Source organism: Carassius carassius, chromosome 29 (genome assembly GCF_963082965.1).
Source record: "Carassius carassius chromosome 29, fCarCar2.1, whole genome shotgun sequence".
Taxonomy (NCBI): domain Eukaryota; kingdom Metazoa; phylum Chordata; class Actinopteri; order Cypriniformes; family Cyprinidae; genus Carassius; species Carassius carassius.
In genome coordinates, this window is record NC_081783.1 from 20,047,964 (window position 1) to 20,061,011 (window position 13,048).

The 13,048-nt window shown below is 37.9% G+C and overlaps 1 protein-coding gene across 1 annotated transcript in view; it reads left to right on the forward strand.

Moving 5' to 3' along the window:
- Positions 1–13,048, forward strand: part of LOC132109848 (uncharacterized) — a 36,471-nt gene that overhangs the window by 13,892 nt on the left and 9,531 nt on the right. Inside the window, exons 3-9 of the mRNA XM_059516233.1 lie at positions 6,064–6,171; positions 8,000–8,160; positions 10,288–10,390; positions 10,501–10,546; positions 12,097–12,201; positions 12,315–12,410; positions 12,891–13,016. Of these exons, the coding sequence (XP_059372216.1) occupies positions 6,068–6,171; positions 8,000–8,160; positions 10,288–10,390; positions 10,501–10,546; positions 12,097–12,201; positions 12,315–12,410; positions 12,891–13,016 (741 nt within the window). The 5' untranslated portion in view covers positions 6,064–6,067. The remainder of the gene's footprint in view (positions 1–6,063; positions 6,172–7,999; positions 8,161–10,287; positions 10,391–10,500; positions 10,547–12,096; positions 12,202–12,314; positions 12,411–12,890; positions 13,017–13,048) is intronic.

A 13,048-nucleotide genomic window follows, 5' to 3' on the forward strand; every position in this document is an offset into this window, starting at 1 on the left:
TTTTTGCTTTGAGAGCTTTCTCCAGTTACGTGCGGGGGGGGGGGGGGTTGGGAGCTTGAGCACCTGCCCCTTTGCCCCTTGGTGCCCAAAGTGCCCTTTTGTGAAAGCAAATTTTCCTCAATTTTTTTGTAATAACATGCACTTTTGTGAATGCCTGCCCATGCCCAATCTAAATATTAGTAAAATTTATTAATAATAATTTAAAATAAAATGACCCACATGATGACCTTTCACCTGACGACGACGACCTCCTCCAAGTGGGACGATTCCTCTCAAGCTGCACGCGCATTTTTTAATTGCTAGAGGATATTATTAACACTGCGCCAGCTGGTAAGTGGTGTTTCATTCTCAGCGAAGTGATTTTGATGTTTATTTACTTATTATTATTTTACAAGAACGATGTGATGTGAGAACATGCAGATATGTTTATATTGCTGTGTGTAGCCTGTAGTGTAGAGTAACGTTAGCGTGCTGTTTGAGGGAGAAAAGTTTCAGAGGCATCGAGGGGTATGGTCTTTTTTATGTTATTTGACTAAACTAGTATTATATTAAAGTATTTATTTATTTTTTAAAACATAGAGTGCCTTAAAATTAATTATCACAACACTGGTAAGGCTTATTCAGATTTTCTCATTCTCTGAATTATCATTATAAAAATAAAAACAATTAAGAAATGAATTAAAATATAATTATATTTAAATGTGAAACAAATATATATATATATATATATATATATATATATATATATATATATATATATATATATATATATATATATATATATTGACATCTGAAACCTGACATCAAAGTGCAGTGTGAAGGAGATGAATAACACTTGTAGCCTGTCATTTGTTTACATTGCAAAGGTGTTCAATTTTAGACAACAACAACTGCAACAGTAATAATAATATGAATCACTATATTCCAGTGTATCAGTTGTTTAATGTTTTGTATCAATATTTAAGGTGGACTTATTGATTAGGTGCAAGAGTAGACAGTAGTGATGGTTAAAATAATAGATTAATGCTGAAATAGTAAATTATGCCTTGTTTCTAAATGGACAGAGAGTTGAAAGTAATAGAGCTGGGGCCCGTTTCACTAAGGAGGTTCAACCAACTCTGAGTTTAAACTTGAACTCTGAGTTAACTTACCCTGAGATGGGAAACTCTGAGTTTTCGGTTACAGAACAGCTGAAATTAATTGGTTTAATGAACTCTAAATTGAATGACTCTGAGTTAAGCGCGTGCACCACTACTTTAAAAAGCCAGTATCAATGGAGCGCCGATATTACGATTCACCATGGCAACAGCTCCTGCCAAAAATCCATCTGCATACTTCAGACTCGATACAAATGTAATTCTTATCAGTGTTATAATATCACAGGTGAAAACTGGCAGAACATTAGAATAATGAATTAATAGTCATCATTTTAATCATTTTATGTATCTCATGGGCAAGAAATATATATAAGATAATCATATTAATAATAATATTTAAGTGTATTTTTCTTATTTTACAATCTGCCAATAGAGTAAGAAAAATACGGCAGTGGCTATTTACACTAAGTGGAATTAACATACTTTCTTAGCGATAGATCCTATTTACAGTAGGCTAAGTGCAAGTAGCTCTAGATGCTATTTACAGAAAAAAATGTACAGTGAAAATCGTGATATATTCTATTTACCATGTAAAAGTAGCAGTTCTTTGCAACAGACTAAGTGTAAATAATAATTAAATGCTAGTTATACTTTACACTGGCACATACATTTGCACCTCAGTATTGTTATACATTAACAGGATGCAATAATAACATAATGTAAATGATTATATTTATTACAATTATAAATAGTTGTATCATTATTAAACACTCGTTAGGCACTTTACTTCCACTTTTATAACATTTTGTTCATTTTTATTGAAAATAAATTCTAATGTAACGTGGAATGGGAAAAGTGAGAAGAAGGAGCTCGGCAAAAGCCGGACTCTAACCCAATCAATAGCATTACAAGCTAGTTTCCATGCCAAAAACATTACTGCCTAGTGCCTACACCACTGAAGCCGTTATTCACATGTGTCATATTTAACATTATGTGTCGATGGAGGGCGGAGCTACAGTAGATTTGCACTTCTCTTTCAGAAACGGGCTTGACTTACCCTGCTTTCTCAGGTTTGACAAACCTCCCATTCTGAAACAGAAAACCTAGAGTTTCCCTCATTTCAGGGTAAACATACTCAGAGTTTTCACTTAACCTCCTTTGTGAAACGGGCCCCAGATGAGGAGATGGAGACAGAGGAAGAAAAAGAGGGAAATGTAGAGGCACAAGTGACAGAAAGGGAGCAGGGAACAGCAAGCCAGGAGACAGAGGCTGGTGAGAAAGAGGAAAATGTAGAGGCACAAGCGTTTCTATAGTTTTTACTATAACTGCTGTTCTTAATTATTCTGTAGAAACAGAGAAGAAAAAGCCATCAGGTTGGGACAACTTAAGACATTTCAGTTTCTGATCCCAGAGCTATTATTAGGTGGAAAGAAAATATTTTTTTAACTTTTAAACTTAAAATTGTCTTTTCTATTTTTTCTTTTTCAAAACTGCATCAGAGCGTTTGCTGCCGTATCAATACATAATCATCCATATCGATACGCGAATCAGCAAGGAAGGCATCACAATATATTGCTGTATTGATATTTTGAACAGTGCCATTTAAAGCCTTGTTCTATGTGCCCCTTTTATACTTTGAGCACCTGCCCCTCCAAAGGTCTCTGCACGGCCCTGCTCCAGTGTGTATATGCTATAGGAAGAACCTTTTGCAGTACGACTTTATTAAAAATCAATACACAAGTGTGGATGTTCCACATACTCTCGGACAGAAACCGAGAGCTGTGCTTGATGGTTGTTTGATCTGAGTCTTGCAGAAGATGCAGAAATGCAGGTGGAGAGAGAAAAGACCTCATGTTTTTATGGATGAACAGGAGTTGAAACTGTCACTGCAGACATCTTCATGACTCCACAAGGGCAGCGGCTCTTAGCTGACTCAGCACACACACACACACACACAAACACAAACACACACAGCTGCATACAGAAATTCTTTACATAAAACCTTACTGTTTTATTATCTGCAGTCATTTTACTCTCATCCAATTACTTTTGCTGTGAGCTATTAAAAATATCAATAGTATCTCCTGCTTAACACATAAGTGCAGTGCAGCTGCCCGTCTCGGATCTGCAGATTTGGATCAATCCGGATTAAAACGAGTGACTAAATGACACCCTTGCTAGGTGGGTGTACTAATCCACTAATACCTCACACACACGCACATGTTCAGCGCTCTGATTGCATGCTGGATTAATCCAGTTTGTCACAGTACCATGAGAGCCGCAAATCTAGCTGCTCTCGAGGAGCCTTGGAGATCAAGAGGTCATCTGAACTGGGTTTACATGCATTTTCAATTTACATACAGCATGAAGCAGCATTTGAATATTCAGAATGAATATTTTTGGAATATACAGTAGGTCAGGGCTTAATTTGATCCATTAGATCGTGGATGTTGTTAATGGAGCATTACAATTATTGTTGCTCATATCATATGTCCTGTGATCCTAACTATTAAACTTAGGTGTGTAACTCACACCACAGCATTTCTGCTCCAGACGTACAGTACAGACCAAAAGTTTGGACACACCTTCTCATTCAAAGAGTTTTCTTTATTTTCATGACTATGAAAATTGTAGATTCACACTGAAGGCATCAAAACTATAAATTAACACATGTGGAATTATATATGGAATTATATACATAACAAAAAAGTGTGAAACAACTGAAAATATGTCATATTCTAGGTTCTTCTAAGTAGCCACCTTTTGCTTTGATTACTGCTTTGCACACTCTTGGCATTCTCTTGATGAGCTTCAAGAGGTAGTCACCTGAAATGGTCTTGCAACAGTCTTGAAGGAGTTCCCCGAGAGATGCTTAGCACTTGTTTGCCCTTTTGCCTTCTGTCTGCGGTCCAGCTCACCCCTAATATGGAATAATATTTCATAAAATTACAGTTTATTTCTTCTATTTTTATTTCTTACTGATCCCCAACCTTTAAACGGCAAAGTATACATACATACATATATTTCATTATAATCTATTACTGTTTGATATATTAGTAATTTGTTTTATTTACATTTTTTCTAATTAAAAAAAAATTGAATTATTCCAATTTATTTGATTTAATCCTTATATAAATTAATGATTATTTTTTACATTTATTTATTTTTTATTTAATTGTTTTAATAGTTATCATTAACAACACTGCCTAGTTACACAAGCTCGATATCACACATTGTTGCATTTTGTTGGATTATGAAAAGTGTCAGAACACTAATCTATAAAGTAGCACACTGGTTTATTATTAATTACTGAAATGATAAAAAGATTTGTTTGAAGTGAATCTTGCTGAGCAGGTTATTTAAGTTTTAATGGTCAACATATAGCTTAGCTAAAGGATGCTGGCCATCAGGTTTTGTTGAATAATACTCTTAGTGTTGCTTGTAAATGACACGCATTTCATAGCATTCTTGTAAATGTCATTTCAGTATACTGACCAAACCTCATAGACATCAAGATTTAGACTGAATGCAATCTCATAGAGCAAAGGCAAAAGGTCACATGACCCTCTTCAGCATGCAGTGCAACCAGCAAATCAGTGCATAATCAGGTCGATTATTCTGAGCATGATGAAAACTGTGCATATTGATCAGACGTTCAGAGTGTGGTTTGTGAGTGATTGAGTAAGTGTGTAAGGACTAGGGCTCCCTTACGTCTGACAGCAGAGATAACACACAACAGTGTGTGCCTGAAACAGAGAGATGCATGTGTGTTTGTAGCTGTTTGTAGTCCAGAGAAGTGAAAGAAGTCGTGCAGGTATTTAAACAGACTGAATAGGTGCAGTGTGTGTTTCTTTCTATCATCTGTAGAAGGCTGATGTTATTATGCATGTGATATCTTGTCTGCTGATTGTCCTCTAAATGCCAGGCCTGGTGTCACCTCATGACTGTGCCGCTGCTATTAGCATATATTAAACCCTGCTCACAGACAGGACAGAATGAGAGAGAGAGTGTTGATAGGAGAATATGAATTAAGAAGGATGGAATAAGCTGCATCTGAAATTGAATTAAATGGATTTGACTCATTTATAGATGTAAAATGGATTGTGAATGCCATTTCATGTTGGCTCTGCAAAAACCATTGATGAGTTTTCTTTCCTTTGTTGATGTATTTCCTTTTGCAACAAGGCTTGTCCCTATTTCAATACTCGGTAGTCTTTAGAATAAATCTCAGAGATGAAACTTGTACTTGTCAGACGCAGGTTGTATAAGAGGGAGGAGCATTCCCATTCCAGAGAGCATTTGTTTGGACAAAAATTTGTAGTGCAAGATGGTGTCAGCAATACTTAGTAGAAGAGCAAGAATCCCAACAAAAGTGACAGAAAAGACATTTGTATTGTTACAAAAGAATTCAGTTTCAAATAAATGCTGTTCTTTTGGGCTTTCTATCCCTCTAAAAATCCTGATAAAAGTGTATCACAGTCTCCACAAGAATATGAAGCAGCACAACTATTTTCAGCACTAATCGTAATAAACGTAAATGTTTCTTGAGGATCAAATTAGCATATTATAATGATTCCTGAAGGATCGTGTGACTGGAGTAATAATGCTGAAAATTCAGCTTGGCATCAAATGAATAAATAACATTTTAAAAGATATTAAAATAGAAACCCATTCTTTAAATTGTAATAATATTTCACAGTGTAGCTATTTTACCATATTTTTAATCAAATAAATGCACTTCTTTCAAAAACATAAAAAAATCATATCGCGGACAAACTGCTTTTAGGAGTACATTAAAATTATGACTAATAAAGCTAATTAACATGGACAACATGCCACAAACCATATAAAACAAAAAAAGTAAATTTTGATGTTTGATGTAAAAAAAAAATTGTGTTTTACACTGTATGACCGTCATCCGTATTCTCTGTCCGCTCATCTCTCTGCCTGTGTCTCTATCTCTCAGTTAGATGGAGGAGCGAGAGAGAAGCAGAAGTCGATCTCCAGGGAGAGTCGGTCGGGTGGAGCAGGTGGTGGGGAAATGGCTGCGCCGTTCTCGAGGCTCTCTCAGCAGGTGGAGTAACCTCACACACACACACACACACACATATAATATTAAAATCAGAGCAGAAATGCATTTCTTGAAGGATAGCAAAAGTGAAAACGGCCTTCACATTTGGAGCTCCAGAACATCACAGGTAGATCTAATTATGTTTAGATGTAGCCACGGAAGTCGGTTGACTTAGGATCTGTCCCAGTTGGTGCTCTCAGCCTTTGTAGGCATCTTTTGATGTAGTGCACACTTTGATACTGCAGTGTCACATGGACTGTGAACAACACACAGACCAACCACCAAACCAGTCCTTCCCAACCATGACGGATCTCCCATGTGTTTAACAGAGACTGTGTGGGTTGAAGCCATCTTTTGGTTTTCTCCAAACCCATACAGATATAGGGAAAGAACACTAGTCAGATCATAGTACTATTTTCCATTAATTAGGGTCGCAGGTTTTATGGTTCCTGTATAAGATATTGGCCTTGGTTTCCAGATGGGCCCTACCATAAATTCCAGCTTTGTGAAGCTCGCAAGATCCAGCATTTGTTTAGAGTGGTGTACTTAGAGATGTTGTTTGTGGGCTCTTTTTCTTCAGAAAACACTTCACTTAATATCTGTATCTACATAAATGTTTAGATGGCAAATAATTCCTTGTTTTCTCATGAGAACTGCTTTCGAGATTTTCTCGTTATTCCATCTGCTGTAGGCTTGTAGTTCATTTGTCTTTCACCCGCTGGTAAAAACACAGTCGTCTCCTGCCGTGCAACCACACGTTCATCAGGCAATTATCATCGCCATGTGTTTTAGAGTCTGTCGGCATACAGTGACGTCATTTCATGTGGTTTGAATGTGATATTTTTAGAGAAAATTTAATTAGCACTGTAGTTAATTATTTTAGGATTTTCTGTTCCAGAAAATGCTAGTTAGTGTTATCACATTGGAGGATAGTTTTTGTACTTTCTGTGATTATATTATTTTTATTTTTTAAATATAGGTTAGGTTTCCCCCTATTGTTTATTTTCAATTAGCACAGGTTTTATATTTCTTTCTGGAACTGACTGATCATAGGCCTCACCGCTTTGAGCTTAAGCACTTCAATTTTGGAGTGAGTATTGACAAAACGATTGATTTTTCACTCAAAAACTGTTGTTACAGATGTGCATAAGCTCAGATCATGAGGCCTACTATAAATCAGTTCCAAAAAGAAATACAAAACCAGTGCTGACTAAAAAAAAAAACAAGTTGACTAAAAGATTGAATCCCACATTTGGTGATAATATAGGGTAATGAGAGATTTTTAAACAAAGTCTGTAATTTTTGACCAGTTACACCAAATTAAGTAAGCGATTTTTTGCACAACACAAGTGTTAAAAAATTAAAGCAATAAACCCCATGAAGCCGTGGTGCTTAGGGGCGTTGTTAGCCACGACGCAATGTGGAGTGCCTAAAACCCCCGTAACCCAGTTATAATTTGCCTGTAAACCACACTTCATGGGGCTTATTGCTTTTATAAAATGCTAATTCCATATACATAGCAAGGTTTCACAGATTAAAACAGAGCAAATAAACAGTTGGTGTTTCTACAAAGTGGTTGCTGAACAACACACAGAAGTAAACAAATGTGTATGTTAGTAGTGTAATTCAAAACAGCTTTGAACGCAGCTCAACCAATCAGAATCTAGGACCTGAAATATCCATTTTATAATGCAAAATATAAATATTCAAAAATAAAATGTACACTACTGTTCAAAAGTTTGGGATCAGTAAGATTTTTAATACGTTTATTCATCAAGGCGGCATTAAATTGATCAAAAGTTTGATTCTGTGCTTGCTCTGTCTCTGAAAGGGAGCGTATTTTAGGAGGCAGGAGGTCGCGCTCTGGGGATTCGGGCCAGCAGAACTTCCCTGTGAAGGTGACAGTGGAGGTGATCAGAGATGCTGTCCTGGACTCCCATGGGTTCACTCTCTCGTCACAGCACCCCCTGCTGGTCAGGGACGTCACTCCAGGTACACACACACACACACACACACTTCACATGGAGTTTGGCTTAGGGGATGCGCTAGAGCAGGTTGTTTTTAAACACAGATTTAAGAACACAGATGATCTAAATTAAGCCGGGTTTGGATACTCTCCTGGCTGTGCTCGAGAAAATGTGTCCAGAGGAAAATAACAACACCCTGTTAAGATCTCTTATATTTCTCAGAGACACCAGTAAGATTAAATGGAGACGTCTGAAAGCACCGTCCTGCTTCTCAGATGTTTATCCTGAGAAAAGTACTCTGATTTATAAGCTTCTCCTCTGGATGCTTGTGTCTAGAAATCTCTGCATCAGACTGAATTTCCACCCTCTGTGCTGCTTTGACAGAGATGGTGAAACTGTGAGAAAGGACATGACACTTGAGCTGGTGTGTGTGAGGAGGCCACCTGCTCCTCTGGCATTTATTTAATTCATTATGATGCAGGTGCACAAGCTCCTTCACACTCAATATCTGTCTCTCACACAAAAACACACACTGACACAAGCTAATTTTTTTAGCTGAATTTTCATCATCATCACACCAGTCTCACATGATCCTTAAAAAAAATCATTCTAATATACTGATTTGCTCCTCAAGAAACATTCTTTTTAATATTAATGTTGAAACAGTTGTGCTGCTTCATATTTTTGTGTGGAATTTTTTTTTAGATGAAACTATGACAATATAAAAATATTACTGCATTAATTTAATGCATCTTGCTGAATATACATATTAATTGAAAGATACATTGTACTGACTAAAAATACTACATAAATACCTTTATATTCTTATATAAAATATTGCAAATAGAATAAGAACAAATAGAGAGCACCAGTTAACAAAATGTATAATAAATTGTCATATTTAGCAGAAATGTATGTAGGTTTTTTTTACCTTTAACTGAAGTCATTACTGTTTTGGAAATGAAGTCACAATAATCAAGTTGGCAAGATCGAAGCTTTCCTAAGATTCCAGTTTATAACTGATTCCAAGTTCAATACAAAGACCTGAACTGTTTTAGTAGCAAGTAATATCAGCAACCCTATAAACTTTTATATTACGGTACAGAATTTTTTTCTTAGCAACACGCCAACATCAAGCTCTGTCTGAATCAGTTGTGAGTTGATGCTGTCATTCGTTGAATCAATGGCGTACCAGATTTGTACAAATAACTGTCTTCACATTAGGAGATTAACATAATAAAGAATAAAAAAATAACAATACAAGAACATAGGAAGGCAAGATTGCGTGAGATTGCATGTCAACAACGTTGCTCTAGTTACACAGACTCTGCGGAAATCGTTTTTAATGTCCTCTAGCGAGTCTGCTCATGAATCACAAGCGATAAATCCCTGAATGAATGTTTCCCGCTTTTGCAGAGCGTTCCATATCTAAATCAGCCACTTATAAGGTTTCATTCTAGTCGCCTTAGAAGGCAGCTGTGTACAGCAGCACACTGGATCGTGCAACAAAGCTATTATGTGTGCATTCTTACACACACACACAGTCATTCTGCAGTGCTGACTTCTCTATTTTTGCAGCAGAAACAGCTGATAAAAGACCGGAGGGAGAACCTCACAGCCCTGCAGCACATAATTATGTGAAAGGGGAAGAAGAGAGCGAGATCTGCCAGGCATTGGTGGTTGGTTCTGGCAAGGCAGAGAGCAATCAGGGACTAAGGGGATGTTGTTGGGGCATATTGTGTGTGAGTGTGTGTGTGTGTGTGTGTGTATAGTTTGGCTCAAAGACAAATGAGTGTACGTAAATGGCAGAACAGAGCAGTGCATAGACAAACAGACTCAGACACTCAATCCACAGAAGCAGCAGATGGGACATGAATAATGAATTAAAAATGCAACTTTCACAATCGCATGGCTGTAACTGTAACTTTTACTCATTTATAGGGTTAGTGATTTAAACAAACCCCTAAATCAAATAGTAAGCTGGCACATAACTTAAATCATGTGGCTGTTCTTCATTTTATCAGTGATCAGACTTTTTGCCTGTTAGAATATAAAGCAGACACTGACTTACACTGAAGGTACTGTTCAGCATGCATGAAACTAGAGTTGCATTTTAATAGTTGCATATATGTGTGTGTGTGTTTATCTATAGGAGGCCCAGCAGACGGTCAGCTTTTTCCTGGAGATCAGATCCTAAAACTGAACTATAAAGCCATAGAAGATATTTCGCCTGAAAACGCGGAGCAGATGATTAGGTGACTGCACAGAATAAAGGGACACAGCTAAAATAACTTTACTAAATTGATATTGCCCCACTTGATTTGTTAACAATGCCCTTTTTTCATGTTTTGTGCTCTGCCATCAGGGATTGCCAGGAATCTGTAACCATGACAATCCTCAGAAATATGGCGGTGTGTACTTAAGAGTCTTCTTGCAATTTGTTGATGTTGAGTCAGATAGTGGTAGGGTTGGGAATAAAGAATTAGTTTTTAATCAAATCTGGTTTTCTTTTCCAGTTGAAAACGATGGGGTTTTTATATTAATGGTTCTTGATTTTCCACAGATTTTCTTTCACCAGTACAAGTCTATTTGAGTCACATTTTTTATATAGCAGCTTCACAGTGATAAACAAAAATCTTTAGTTATGAAACTTCTGAGAGGGTTAGTTCACCCAAAAAGGAAAATTCTGTCATTAATTAATCACCCTCATGTTGTTCCAAACCTATAAGACCATTTGTGAGGAGTCAGCTGGCGCCTCCCTGATTATCATCAGCACCCCGTTCTAAATCGCTGCCCTTCACCAGGCTCCCGACAGGAGTGGGTGTGTGAGAGAGGAGGGGCACTGGCAGCGTGTGATGGGGCACACCTGATGTAAATGGAGCCTCATCACCGCCGCTGTTTAAGAGCCCAACGCGCCTCTCCTCGAGAGACCGGTCTCATCCCTGTGCATGCACACTGGTGTCCTCGTGGGTCCAGGAAGGGGGCGTTGAGGGATTCCCACCAGAGACGTGAGCTGCCGGACCCGTGATCAGGATCGAGAACCGCACCCGTTTACACGGCCAACGGAAGAAGCCGCCGCCGCCCCTCTTGTCCCGGACCGGAGAGGGGAGCGCGTGCGGCCGCCAGTCTCCACCCCTTACCTGGACCCTTCCTCCATGAACACTGGCCGACCCACACGAACCCTGCTGCACGACGAGGACACCAGAGCCCCTGTTTTTTTTGGACAGTCTCCCCCTTTGGTCACTTTTGTCCCCTCTTTTACTTTATTTTCTGTTAATAAAAGCCTCTCTGAGGCCTGACGCCACACCCACTGTGTCTGTCATTGGCTCCTCCCGTTACACTTTATTAATCTTAAGAACACAAATAAAAATATTTTAGATGAAATCCGAGAGCTCTCTGATCCCCCATAACCAGCAACCATGCTGACACCTTCAAGGCCCAGAAAGGTAGTAAGGACATTAAAAATAGTCCATGTGACATCAGTGGTTCAACATTAATTTTAAGCTGTGAGAATACTTTTTATGTGCAAAGAAAACTAAAATTTCTTAAACAATTTCTTCTCTTCTGTGTCAGTCTTCCTGGCTCCTGCATCAGCAGCACCACATGCTTGCATCCTGGTACTCTTGTGAATGCACATCGAAGACTGACATGAAAGAGAAGAAAATGTTGACTACAGTCGTATTTTTATTTTCTTTGCACACAACTGTATTATTGTAGCTTCGTAAAATTATGGTTGAACCACTGATGTCACATGGACTATTTTAACAATGTTTCTGGGTCTTGAATGCTGAACGAAGGTCTTACGGGTTTGGAACGGCACGAGGGTGAGTAATTAATGACAGAATTTTCATTTTTGGGTGAACTATCCCTTTAAATTTCAGCCATAAGGCAATCCTAAAGATCACCATAATGTCATTGTCCAGCTCAGAATATAAAGAAATGTTTGTTTTTTTGCCTTCAGAATCCTAAGTCTTCATTCATAACAGCAGAGAAGAGAGCTCGCCTGAGAAGAAACCCCGTTAAAGTGCGCTTTGCAGAAGAGGTGGTCGTCAACGGACACACTCAGGTAAAGCCATGTGCACTATGTACTATCTAGCCATGAACACAAGCAGAATTGCATGCTAATAGATTTGTTGTTGGTATATTTGTTTTCATCCATGTTTCATTGACTGCTTCCAGGGAAACTCTCTTCTCTTCCTGCCCAACGTTTTGAAGGTGTACCTGGAGAACGGCCAGACCAAAGCCTTCAAATTTCACAAGACCACCACTGTCAAGGTTTTAGATTGCTGTTTTTCTTTTCTATACTCTATATCAACTTTGGCTTTAACTTCAGTACTGTGGGGTCTAGTGATACTGCAGGAAATCTATCAGTTATTGCTTGATCCTACATTTATTTTTGTGAAAAGATGAATATATATATATATATAGATATTAACCTAAAAAGACCCCTTTTTTCTTTATTTTATAAGACATCTATCTTTGTTTCATTAACTTCTGAAATCCAAAATGACTTTGCGTGGATGTATACACTACAAAATAAAGCTTCATTATTAGTATCTGTGATTTAAGATCCATGAAACCTTTCCATTACACAGAAAGCTCTTTACAGTGGAAAGGGTTCTTTGGATCATTAAACTGTTTTTAACTTGTTTAACTGAAAGGCTCTCTTTTGAACCTCTTCTATGGCATTGCTGCTCAAACCCTATTCTGAAAGCTTTATTTTTGAGAGTGTAGTAAAGTTGTCTCTGTGTGCAGGATATCGTGTTGACTCTGAAAGACAAGCTGTCCATTCGATGTATTGAGCATTTCGCACTGGTGCTGGAACAGCAATATAACATCACCAAACTACTGCTGCTGCATGAGGAGGAGCTCATACAAAAGGTAACACACTAGCTAACGAAAAGTAGCAATGC